This window comes from Lycium ferocissimum, chromosome 11, assembly GCF_029784015.1.
Source record: "Lycium ferocissimum isolate CSIRO_LF1 chromosome 11, AGI_CSIRO_Lferr_CH_V1, whole genome shotgun sequence".
Lineage (NCBI taxonomy): Eukaryota > Viridiplantae > Streptophyta > Magnoliopsida > Solanales > Solanaceae > Lycium > Lycium ferocissimum.
This window is the reverse complement of record NC_081352.1, coordinates 45,717,931-45,729,270: the sequence shown is the minus strand read 5'-3', so window position 1 is coordinate 45,729,270 and position 11,340 is coordinate 45,717,931. Positions and strand designations below refer to the sequence as shown.

At 36.4% G+C, this 11,340-nt stretch overlaps 2 protein-coding genes across 2 annotated transcripts; both read right to left on the bottom strand.

Moving 5' to 3' along the window:
- Positions 1–466: 466 nt before the first annotated feature.
- LOC132036175 (L-ascorbate oxidase homolog) lies at positions 467–5,680 on the bottom strand. The gene is made up of 8 exons (XM_059426441.1): positions 5,233–5,680; positions 4,801–4,910; positions 3,915–4,185; positions 3,706–3,808; positions 2,130–2,475; positions 1,348–1,713; positions 1,183–1,261; positions 467–881 (listed from the first exon to the last, which is right to left on the bottom strand). The coding sequence occupies exons 1-8, from the start codon at positions 5,383–5,385 to the stop codon at positions 684–686; spliced, it is 1,626 nt and encodes a 541-aa protein (XP_059282424.1). The 5' UTR covers positions 5,386–5,680; the 3' UTR covers positions 467–683.
- Positions 5,681–6,897: 1,217 nt separating this feature from the next.
- LOC132036063 (L-ascorbate oxidase homolog) lies at positions 6,898–11,048 on the bottom strand. Its single transcript, XM_059426291.1, has 9 exons — positions 10,936–11,048; positions 10,607–10,760; positions 10,315–10,424; positions 9,285–9,555; positions 9,103–9,205; positions 8,666–9,011; positions 8,035–8,400; positions 7,508–7,586; positions 6,898–7,397 (listed from the first exon to the last, which is right to left on the bottom strand). The coding sequence occupies exons 2-9, from the start codon at positions 10,733–10,735 to the stop codon at positions 7,185–7,187; spliced, it is 1,617 nt and encodes a 538-aa protein (XP_059282274.1). The 5' UTR covers positions 10,736–10,760; positions 10,936–11,048; the 3' UTR covers positions 6,898–7,184.
- Between the last annotated feature and the right edge of the window lie 292 nt (positions 11,049–11,340).

Genomic DNA, 11,340 nt, shown 5'->3' with positions numbered 1-11,340 from the left:
TGTGTATATATAAAGTTACAACTAACTCCACTAACCGCCTCATTAATTGCAACTAAGACCCTATACTAATTGCTACTACCCTAGACTAATTGCTACTAACTCCCTATACTTCTTTGTACTTACAAGACTGCCACCAACTACATTATCATCTCAACATTTTTTACCTTGCACTCATAACTCCAAGGGAGGTGTTAGAGTTCTTGTTACTTGATAGTTTTAGCCAAAATTCTATACTTCCGTTAAGAAATCCACTTAATATGTATAAATAATTTATTCAAAATTTAAGAAGCTGACTATTCTACGGTTCGGAACTCGTTAACTTAAAATTCTACCCAACTCCATCATTCGTTTGACAGAAAAGAGTAAGTGCGAATATTTTCGGGCTCCGGCCAAACGTATGAAAACAAAGGAAATTACATTGATTCCGACAAAAACAACAGTTAAATAGTCTGAAAGGAAAAATCACTGAAGCCAAAGATAAGTGAATAAAATCAAGAATTGGATTATTTCAATGAGCACATCAGTAACACCTACTTGAAGCCAAAACAATAGATATAAAAGAAAAACAGAGTCACCTGCACTTATAATATGCAGAATGGCCCTATTCAAATGTAATAAATAGTATGATTATAGCCACCTACATATAACAATTCTGCAGGTTGTTATAATCATTGGTGCAGAGTTCATCTATTTGCTGCTCTTCCACAACGAAGGGCATTGTTGGGAATTGGATATTCATCTCTCAATGAATTTGCTGGTGAAAAAACTCGCAGATAAAATTGCTGGCCTAAATATTGGCGAGCCCAATTCTGAGACCTTATATTCCACATTCCCACATTGTCTAATGGCATGTATAGCGCAGTCCAAGACTTGGGGTACACCTATCAATAATGATCAAATTGCAAACCAACTAAGTGCTTAATTTCAGAAATTAGTCGAAAAGATGTGATTTGATTATAGGTATAATCAATTTACATACCATTATGTATACAAAATATACAAAACCAATACACTAATTATGTATATTATATGTATACAATCTGTATTATATGTATATTTATATATATTATATGTATACAATATGTATTATATGCATATTTATACTTAATATACAAAACCTATACATTTGATGGCTATAATTTTTTTGAGAGGTCCAAAAATGTAATTATCCCATTAAGTTACCTGAACAGTTGAACGAGAAATCGTGTCCCTTAAATTGTATGTTAATCTGCTTGCAGGAGTCCATTCTCCTCCTCCCATCCTGTTTATTTCATAGAGTTAGATATTGTATACATAAAGAATTTGGAGTTAAGTTTAACATACAAGACTTCAATTTTAGAAACTCACCCCACGACGAAAAAATGGTGTCCATCAATGTGGTAAGACTGAACACTGTCTTCTAAATTTTCAAAGATAACCTCAGTATAAGCTCGAAAATCAGCAGCCATAACGGATGTCTGAAGGTAAGCACCACCACCAGTAGGGCTATCTGGAATGCTTCCAAGGGTAAAGACCCCGGGAATATTGAAGTGATCAGCAAGTTTAAGCGGTGTATCTGCTGGAATAAACGACACGCTATTGATAGCATATCTTTGCTTCCCATTGATGATTGGAGCTGAATTCGCGAGTCTAATTGTGCGCGTGGTGTTAATCAGTCCGTAGTGGTAGGAACCCTGGGGGTTAGGTCTCGGTCCACTAGCTGATAGATTACGCCTGTTACCATACAAGCATAGGTGTTAAACAACCAAGAAAACAAAATTTTGCATAGCATATGATTGGGAACTAATGGCACAAAGCAGCAGTTTACATGACCTAATGAGTTAGGAACTTTGTTCATCTAGCAATTCAAATGGAAGCTTATTTAGTACTCTGCAACAAGATGAGTATTTTTTCATTTTTGGCCGGTTGACCGAAATTAATTACGGGTGCTATCCAAAATATAAAAAACCTATATACTGATTATGTATATTATATGTTTATTTTGTGTATATAATATATGTATATTTAAACTTAATATACAAAACATAAATATTGTCTGGCTATTATTCTTTTGAGCGGTCCAAAAATGTAGTTATCCCTCCATTTAGTTCTAGTTGCTATCATTGATATCAAAGTAAAGAGAGATGCACCTGAGAGATCGGGCCTGATTAAGAGACCAATCGATTTCAGTTGTTGGTCCACCAGGAGGAGGGCCAGAAACACTTCCTGCTGAGTTACTATAACGAAGAGTAGACGTAGCTGTGAGAACTTGGGATGTGAAACGCGTCGAGACAACTATATAGTAATCACGTGCAGGTTGATCTGCTGTTAACAACACAGAATAGGACTGTCCCAAATGGATATCAAGCGAATCATATGTATTTTGCACAGTGTGAGTCCCTTCTACTTCAACTACCATCATCTTATGCCCCTGGATTCTGAAATTTACCGAAGTCGTGAGCCCGACATTTGATATCCTGAATCTGTAAGTCTTGCCTGGAACCGAGAAAAAAAGAAGGGATAATTACATTTTTAGATCATTCAAAAGAATAATAGCCAGCAAATGTATAGGTTTTGTATATTAAGTATAAATATTGTATATTAAGTATAAATATACAGATAACATACATATTGTATATACAAAATATACATATAATATACACATAATATGCATAATCAGTGTTGGCTAGCGCCCATAATTAATTTCGGCCGACGGGCCAAAAATGAAAAAAACCCAAAAAAGAGGATATATATATGTATCAGATTAACAGAAAGAGAAGTATACAGCCAAGGACAGGAATCTATGCTCCAAGAAAGATAAGTTGTGGGTTCAATGGGTTCACATTTATTTTGGAAAAGGAGGATCGCTATGGGGAGAGGTAAGGAAGAATGCATCTTGGTTAATTCAGAAGATATTAAAGGCCAGCAAAAGGTTGGAAGATGCAGGCTATATGGAGGGTGAAGTAATACAAATGAACAACTTCTCAATCCAGAGATAGTATTTACTGCTCAGAGGAACTTTTCAGAATGTACCTTGGAAGAATCTATTATGCCACAACTTGGGATCTCCCAAATGGATTTTTGTGCTGAGGCTATCTATATATGGAAGGTTACTCACCAAGGACAGGCTAACTCATTGGGATGTATTAGAAGATGAACACTGTCCTCATTGTGTTAAAACCAATGAAACAGTGTCCCACTTGTTTTTTTGACTGTGTTATCTCATCAGGTGTGTGGAGAAGGTTGTTACAATGGCAAGGAATTACCAGACAGGTTTTAGATTGGCAAGGTGAAGTTGATTGGGCTATAGAGCATTGCAAAGGCAAGAGTGATCATGCAGAGATTTACAAGATGACATTGGCTGGGGCTATTTACCACATCTGGCAGGAGAGAAATGCCAAAAAATTTCAACATAAGCAGAGAAGTGAAGATGCAATTGTGAAGCTCATCATACAAGAGGTTCACCAGAGAGGGACTTTGAGGAGTAGATTGAATAGAAGACTAGCTAACTTGAATTTTTACCCCTAGTTAGTATGAGGCATAGCAAGTTTTGATGTAGAGAAGTGAAGCTGGGAAGTTATAACCCAGTCTTCTGGATGTTCTTATTCTCTTTTTTTCTTTTTCTTGAGCTGTAGAGTATACTTGGTGAATAAAATGTTCCCTTATTTGCCAAAAAAAAGTACACAGCCAAAAAATTGATAGGACTATGTCTGATTAAAAGGTGACCTTGATCCCCGGTGAACGTATAACCATTTGATCCACGTCCATTGATAAGGAGCCCGTCAGGGAAGGGAAGATCATGCCCACCGTCCAAAATTGCTTTGAGGTCCTATAAAATGCAAATAAGCACATGGATTATCAGAAAATGAATTCCCTTAGTGACCAAACTTAATGATAAGATTTAAATAAAATTTGTTGGAAGTGCACAGGCTCACAGTGTGGTTTTGTTTGAACCAATCTCCAGTGAGTATGTAGAACTCTCCAGCAGGAGGAGGAAAAGGAACGGGAATCCTGGGGCGGCTGGCGATATTTATGCTACCGAATCCTCCTGCTGCTTTGTGGAAGGCAAGAGAAGGGAAGTAGTAGAAACTACCAATCTGATCTTTGACTTGGAGAACATAAGTGAAGTTTTGGCCTGGTGGAATGGGACAATTAGTACCATAGACTCCATCCTGCCACGAATTTCTCCTTTGCTCGATGCCATTCCTGAATTGAAATCATTCCATGCATGTTATTCAACAGAACAAATTTGTAGCGCGAATCAATATGGTGGGGAACTATCAGATCATGATAATGAAAAAGATTGTCAAATTGGAACCAAGTGATATGCCACTTATAAGTGAGCTAGATAACCTACTAGGAAATCTTTGTTTAAATAATATTGTCAAATTGGAACTAAGTGATATCCTACTTATAAGTGAGCTTAGATAACCTATTAGGAAATCTTTGTTTAAATAATGAAGATGCAGAAATCATTTTGTAAGAATGTATATTTGTAAATAATAATCTACTTTAAGAGGGTACACACGACATAAGATAGCATATCGTTTGATAATTTAACATTATACAGGAAAAAATAAAAAAGTAAGCAAAGATCTCAATGTACATAGTGTCCATGAAGTTGCAGAAGGGATACAGAGCCAATAATGACACATAACGACAACACTATGTTGTGTACATAAAACTTAAAAGTGCAGCCCTCAACAAAAAGTAGGAGTAATAACTATCACAAGGGAAAAAAGAATTCATAATAAGCAAGCTGTTACCAATCAATTAGTAAAACCATAAGAACAAAAATATAGGAATGCAAAGCATAATTACCAAGAAATGAGAAAGGGCTCATCCAAGTTGTTGAAAACATTGATAATCAAGTTGTCATTGGTCACACAGTCAATAGTTGGTCCTGGAAATTGCCCATTTATTAATATCCCCTGCCATTTTTAAACAAAAAAAATATAAAAAAGAAGCTGTCAGTGCCAGCACCAAAGAAAAAATCCATTCCTCAGAGAAAATCCAATATCCCTCTGTTGCGAAACAGAGATAAACAGACAGAGACAATTAACTTTACTAAGATGACTTAAACCACTCTTATAACTACAGGTTTCTACTATGTTGCTCGGACTAGTGCATGTCAAATCCTCCAAAAATAGTGCATTTTTCAAGAATTCAACACGGGTGCGGGCAACATTTTTGAAAAATTCTAGCGACATAGGATTTCAGCATATAACAAGTAGCAAGGTCAAAAGAGGGTACCTGTTGTTTGACACCCAGAGGGTAAATATCACCGTATGTAACATTCCAAGTATAAAACCTATAAGGGTCGTCCCCATTGATGACATTTACATGAAGTAACATCACCACTACCACCATTAAAGGTAACCAATAACACCTCCACCCTTTTCCCATATTTCTTGTTTGTCTTCGAGTCAGTGAAGCGTGTGTACTTTTGAAGAGCAGAGATAGTAGTACTTTTGAAGAGTAAACTTAAGAATGAAGTATGAAGAGAGACAGCCCGCTCCCCAATTGAGTACTTTTCTTACTTAAAATAGATATATTTTGCCCAACTATTTTTTGACACGCTTTACAACAAGGGACTGTGCTTTTTATTTGTGCTCTTTTATGCTTAGATGCTAATAGAATAGTGTCGGTGTGGGGGGGAATTATGATTGATGGTTGATTGGTCTTAGACATGCATTGAAGTTTGAGTCGCGTACGCTGAAATTCAAGGTGTCACCTTTTCCTACGAACGGCTCTCTTACTAAGCTTATTGCTTCCCTCATTTCACTAAAGCTGCCGACTTTATTATAACAACTCAAAATTTATATCTGTATCTACTCTCATAGTTGTGTTTAACCACTTTTAAAATTTGTGATTCTAAATATGTTACCCGTAAGAATATTAAAGTTTTTCATTGATGGTAGCATGATATTTTTTTACTAATTTTCAAATTGAAAAAGGAGTCGGTTCTTTTTAAAATTTATTGGAAAAAGTATATTAAAATGAAGAGATGAAATTAAAATGAAAACAATTGATAGTTGTTTTAAAAGTCAAAATTAGAGCGCTTTTATCAATATTGAAAGAAAAAAAAAACAGTCCGAATTTTGCTATTGTATCATTGTCTTTTAGTGGTTTTACATCACAACAATGAAAGAACGGGGGCAGATCCATGTGTATTAATTTTTTGTGTCCAGGTACCCATTAATGGCAGCGAATACTCTACATATAGAAAATATTAAATTTTGACATAAAATATTAAATAGCACCTAGGGAACAATAAAAGAACTTGATGCTTTAATTAAAAGGTAGCAGGCCTTAGACTAAGCTATGAAGGAGTAGAGTTTGAAATTGACTCAAAACAATTGATTTTTTTGTTGTTTTAAAGGTGAACACCCAGGGCCATTGAATCCTGAATTTGCTAGTGTAAAAGATTGAAAGGTCAAGCATAATTCAGAGCCTTATATAAAACAAGAGATAATCAAGCAAACAGAGCAGTACTACATAAGAAGTAGTGTGTCAAAATGTGGGTTTTATTGGATTTGGGCAAATTAATTTGGGCTAAATATTGAAGTAATTGCACGGTTTGCCCTTCAAATGGGTTGGTCTTTAATTTTTGACCTTCAGATGGGTTGGCCTTTAATTTTTATCCATCAAAATCGAAGTTATGCCTATAGGGGCATAAGGGCATAAGTCCGATTTGAAGCGCAAAAATTAAAGACCAACTCATTTGAAGGGCAAAAATTAAAGACCGGCACAAAAGAGGAGCATAAGAGCAAATGACCCGCTCGATTTTATGATGGGTTGACATGAGTTGGGATAAAATGAGCTGAGTTGCACGAGTTGGACCAGTCATATTCTTATGGGCTAATTTTGAATGCCTAGTATGAAGCATTGAAAACGAATTATACAAGCATCAGAGGATAATCAAGAATGGATGAATAAATGGAAGCAACTTCATGAATTGAGTTGCACAAAATGAACTTGGAGGAATACACATTACTTTTCCTCTCATGCCGCAATCAAGAATCTCAAAAGTAATCCTAAAATGGAATAAGATAACATTCTAAATGGGCAAGAAAGAAAAACGAAGTGCTCAAAAAGAGCAGATTCTGCTACTTCCCCTTTAGAATTGTTTGTCACAGCTCTCATACTAACAAATAAGACCAGTCACCCTTTCGTGACTGTTAAGCTGATGGTTCATTCCTTAATTAGAGTGGGCGAGTACTCCGACCTGCTGCTCGGCCACAGAGAAGAGCACCCTTTGGAATTGGATACTCATCTCTCCATGAATTGGCTGGCGAATAAACACGAAGGTAGAATTGCTGGCCTAAGTACTGGCGAGCCCAGTTTTCTGATCTGATGTTCCACATTCCCACATTGTCCAATGGCATGTATAGGGCTGTCCATGACTTTGGATATACCTGTTGATCACCAAGTTAAGGAAAAGAAATGTTGAAAACACACATAAAAGGAAGCTGATGAACTTTGTCGAACTTGAACTTGAAAAGTTTAGTTGGGATTTGGGAAATACCTGAATTGTGCAACGCGAAATTCCATCTCTCAAGTTGTAGTTCGATCTGCTTGCAGGTGACCATTGTCCACCATCCATCCTGTTCATATAATCAGTGTTAACAAACTAAAGGCGTAGGATTTAATTTATATACACTATTAGCGTATTTTAACCAATTGTAGAGGTTAACTGTCTTACTTTTGTGTTACTAGTCTCACTTATTATGGACGGTTACATTTACAGTCAAACTTCTATATGACTATAACAGCATCGTTTGTCTGGATATTTTTTGGTTGTTATAGTAAAATGTTGTCATAGAGAACATATGACATAACATGAAAAATCAGTTCAAAAAAGAACTTGACCGTTATAGTAAAATGTTGTTATGCTGTTATAGAGAGGTCTGACGGTAGTTATTCTTTTAGCGACCTGACGTCATTGTATGGAAGTTAACTCAAAGGCATAACCCTCAAAAACATTACTCCAACAGCTTTTTGTCCCTTATATTTTCATTTCTTTTCCTTTCTAGCTGAAATGAACGGACTTACCCTACAACAAAGAAGATATGCCCATCAATGTGCCATGACTGCACAATGTCTTCTGGATTCTCGAACACAACTTCGACATAGGCTCTAAAATCAGCAGCCATGACAGAAGTCTGGAGGTAACCACCACCTCCAGTAGGGTTATCCGGGATGCTGCCAAGGTTGAATACCCCGGGAATGTTGAAGTAGTCTGCAAGTTTGAGTGGTGTGTCTGCTGGAATGAACGACACACTGTTGACAGCAAACCTCTGTTTACCATTGATCACTGGAGCAGAACTTGCCAATCTAATTGTTCGCGTGGTGTTAACCAACCCATAGTGATAAGAACCTTGCGGATTTGGCCTTGGACCACTTGCTGACAAATTTTGCCTGCACTCAAAAGTGGCATAATTACATTTTTAGACCACTCAAAAGAATAACAACCAATAAATGTATAGGTTTTGTGTGTTTGTGTGTCTATATATATATATATATATATATATATATCAGTATATAAGTTTTCAATATTTGGCTAGCGCCTGTAATTCATTTCAGCCGACAGGCCAAAAATGAAAAAATCCCAATCTCACAGAGAACAAAAGGACAAGCATGCAGGCAGTTTCTGATCTCCATTCAGCAAAAATTCACAATGTACCTAACAGACCGAGCCTGATTGAGAGACCAATCAATCTCAATTGTTGGTCCACCTGGGGCAGGCCCAGAAACACTTCCTGCTGAGTTGCTATAGTGAAGAATTGATGTCGTTGTTAGTACTGGTGAAGTGAACCGTGTTGAGGCGACAATGTAATAGTCCTGTCCCGGTTGGTCCATTGTGACCAATACAGAATAGGACTGACCCAAATGGATATCAAGCGACTCGTAGGTGTTTTGTAGGGTGTGAGTCCCTTCTGCTTCAACTAAGACCATCTTGTGCCCCTGAATTCTAAAATTTATTGCTGTTGTGAGGCCAACATTGGAAATCCTGAATCTGTAAGTCCTGCCTGGAAAGAAGATTCTTAGTCACTACAATGTAAAAGCAAGAAATGCGGTGTTTATTTTGCAAGAGTTAATGCAAATAAATAGTCTGATCACCTTGATTAACTGTGAAAGTTAAACCATTGGACCCACGGCCGTTCATTAGAAGGCCGTCAGGGAAGGGAAGATCACTTCCTCCATCTAAAATTGCCTTAAGATCCTGTGATATGTGCAATAAGATTCAGAGTCTTAACGGATCCACAAAATGTTTCAAGAATATGTATTTATACGCTACTCACAGTGTGATTTTGCTTGAACCAGTCACCAACCAATATGGTGTATTCACCAGCAGGTGGAGGGAAAGGAACAGGAATCAACGGACGACTATCTATTTTAATGCCACCATAACCTCCAGCAGCTCTGTGCATAGCGAGTGATGGGAAATAGAAGAAACTGCCAATCTGGTCCTTAACTTGTAGGACATATGTGAAATTCTGGCCTGGTGGGATTGGACAGTTAGTCCCATAAACTCCATCTTGCCATGAGTTCCTCCTCTGTTGAATTCCATTCCTGCCCAATAGTCGATTTTGTATTCTTATTAATTATATATGCTGGAACTTCAGGTGTTCATTGAGGTTTTGTTCACTATCCAGGCAGATGACAAACATGAAACAGAATGAGGCATAATTACCAAGAGATAAAACAATCCAATAGTTCCAAATTGCTTAGCCATGACTAAATATTAGAGAATCTCAGCTGATGAATATATTATTCAAGACTTCCACGAGTTCCAGATCTGGTTGTTATTTCTGAAAGTGAAAGCCATTTCTTCACAGTTAAGTAGTCCCAAAAGGAAAACTTTTGAAATTTGTGGCTTAAAACAGCATTAAATATTTGTGTGGCTGTAAGTCGTTTCATTAAGGGTAAAAAGTGAATTTTAAAGTTAAGTTATTTCTAACTATATAGATGTGACATTTTTTTTTTGGACTTAAAACAGCCTTTGCGCCAAATTGCTTAGAGAATGATGAATATGTTATTCAATACTTTCATACGCATTTGAATAACTTCAAGGAGTTTCAGATCTATTTATCATTTTTGAAAGTGAAAGCCATTTCTTCATGATTAAGCAATACCCTATGCAGATAATTCAAAATCGGTCAAGAGACTACATTAAAATATGATATAATGAGAGTAACATATCTAATGTACATTAAGACAGCAACTCAGACACTGCTGTAGAACATTATCGTCCTGATTTTCTACATGTAACTTAAACAGATTCGAGACTAAGCAGTTCATTCAAATATGCATAGGGAAATAAGTGCTCACCAGGACAAGAGAAATGGTTCAGTCAGATTATTGAAAACACTGACAATCACATTGTCATTGGTGACACACTCAATTGGGGGTCCTGGAAATTGCCCATTTATCAATATCCCCTGAAATATACAGAAATAATCTCCTCACATGAAAAGAGTAAAAACAATGCACATATTTCAAATCCAAAGCATTTCTTGATATTGACAGTCAAAAAAATAGAGTAAACAAAGTACAGAGTTTCCAACCCCATTAACCAATAATCTTAAAAACAGAAAAAAGATTAAGACAATACAAGTAGTACCTGTTGCTTGACACCAAGAGGATAGATATCACCATAAGTAACATTCCAAGTATAGAATCTATATGGACTTTCTCCATTGGAGAAACCCAATAGGAATAAGACCATTAAAGACCACCAAAAGCTCCTCATCTTACCTTCAACTCTGTTTCTCTACCTGTAACACTAAAATATGAGTATGCAGATGAGATGACAGATCTAACAGAATTAAGTTACTCCTAACTTTTCTTTTCTTTCTTTCAATGGAAACTCTTCTGTGTAGTTCTTTTTCTTTTCTTTCTCACTTTAGATTAAACTAATGAAGAGATTAGAAGATGCTGAAATGGGCTCACAAGTTGTAGTTGAGCTGTCTACTCTGCTTTTTGTGTCTGAACAGACTACAGAGAAGATGGTCACCCTTTCTTTCTTTTTTGTAAACAGCGCTACTTCCAATTGCTATTTTTGCTCTAAACAGGGGCTTGCTTAAACTGAGCAGCCGTTTGGCCATAAAAATATTCACTCTTTCCGGAATATTTTTCATTTCTTTTACTTTTAGCATTTGGCCATAAAAATTCAGAATACAACTCCGGAGTGATATTCCGGAATACCAAAAATAAGAAAAACTTATTTTTCAAAAAAATTTCACATTTTTCGCTTTTTTACATTATAATTTCAAAAACTATGGCCAAACACAACTCCAACTTCAAAAATTTCAAAAAAAGTAAATTTATTTTTGATATTTATGGCCAAACGGCACC

Excerpts from the sequence above, each read along its gene's own strand:
- LOC132036175 (XM_059426441.1), bottom strand. The coding sequence starts at position 5,385 with ATGGGAAAAGGGTGGAGGTGTTATTGGTTACCTTTAATGGTGGTAGTG. Across the intron at positions 3,809-3,914 it reads GGTTCAAACAAAACCACACT|GACCTCAAAGCAATTTTGGA; the intron begins GTGAGCCTGTGC and ends TGCATTTTATAG. Across the intron at positions 2,476-3,705 it reads TACGTTCACCGGGGATCAAG|GCAAGACTTACAGATTCAGG; the intron begins GTCACCTTTTAA and ends TCTCGGTTCCAG.
- LOC132036063 (XM_059426291.1), bottom strand. The coding sequence starts at position 10,735 with ATGAGGAGCTTTTGGTGGTCTTTAATGGTCTTATTCCTATTGGGTTTC. Across the intron at positions 10,425-10,606 it reads CTCTTGGTGTCAAGCAACAG|GGGATATTGATAAATGGGCA; the intron begins GTACTACTTGTA and ends TGTATATTTCAG. Across the intron at positions 8,401-8,665 it reads AATCAGGCTCGGTCTGTTAG|GCAAAATTTGTCAGCAAGTG; the intron begins GTACATTGTGAA and ends TTTTGAGTGCAG.